The sequence below is a fragment of the Aphanomyces invadans genome (genome assembly GCF_000520115.1).
Source record: "Aphanomyces invadans strain NJM9701 unplaced genomic scaffold supercont1.22, whole genome shotgun sequence".
NCBI lineage: Eukaryota > Oomycota > Saprolegniomycetes > Saprolegniales > Verrucalvaceae > Aphanomyces > Aphanomyces invadans.
This window is the reverse complement of record NW_008580167.1, coordinates 126,184-127,007: the sequence shown is the minus strand read 5'-3', so window position 1 is coordinate 127,007 and position 824 is coordinate 126,184. Positions and strand designations below refer to the sequence as shown.

Genomic DNA, 824 nt, shown 5'->3' with positions numbered 1-824 from the left:
TCAAACATAACGTCGAGCTCGAACTTGGGGGCGTCCTTGCCCACCAAGTCGTCGCCTTCATCGAGCTGTTGCCGTTCGGCAATTTGCTCGAGGAGACGGTTCACGTCGATCCCAATACTTTTCAGGGTATCGTCCGAGACGAGGAACTCAGTCCCGTTCGTCGTGATGTAGCAGGCGACTGCGTGGGGAACCCTTACGGGCCCCGCCGCCGTGCAAATGGTCAGCCTCAGGGCAATGTGCCCAATGAGTTCAAGCTCCTGGCCGTCAGGGCCTTCGGCTCTGCTGCGGTCGGCTGGTACTGACTCCACAACCAGGTCTGGCTGGAGATGCTTGAGCTCCATCACCATCCGTTGTGGGATGATGTTCAACGTCGCGCCAGTGTCGGCGCAGTATGGAACATCCAACACACCATTGAGGTTCAACCGTTTTTCGCCGGTTGGGTTGTTCAACACTTGGTTGACTTTGGCCTTTCTGAGTATTCGGCGCTTTTCAGCTGCCCTTTCCTCTTCACACTTCCCGGAGTATTCGACGGGCGTGAGGTAGCCGTCATCACCTGAGTTGTTTATATACTCGGGGTCTGACATGTCCTGAGTGACTTCTGGGCGTTTCGCACCAGGTCTCATCGAAGGAGGGTTGTAGTCCGCTGGGTCAAATCTGACTCCCAGCGAGCGAGCTTTGCTCTTTAGTTTGCGAAGGGTTTCATCGGCATCCTTCCTACCTAATTCGGCGGAGGATAAGCCAGGAAGCTTAGGAACATAAGGATTCAAATGAGATGTATTAAACTCCTCAGGAACATGAATCAACTTCAATGTCTTGGCCTTTTG

The 824-nt window shown here is 53.9% G+C and overlaps 1 protein-coding gene across 1 annotated transcript; it reads right to left on the bottom strand.

Annotated features, from left to right (window-relative positions):
• Positions 1–57: 57 nt before the first annotated feature.
• H310_09625 (hypothetical protein) lies at positions 58–584 on the bottom strand (the record flags this gene model as incomplete). The annotated part of the gene is made up of 2 exons (XM_008875748.1): positions 58–65; positions 119–584. The coding sequence occupies 2 exons, from the start codon at positions 582–584 to the stop codon at positions 58–60; spliced, it is 474 nt and encodes a 157-aa protein (XP_008873970.1).
• Positions 585–824: the final 240 nt, after the last annotated feature.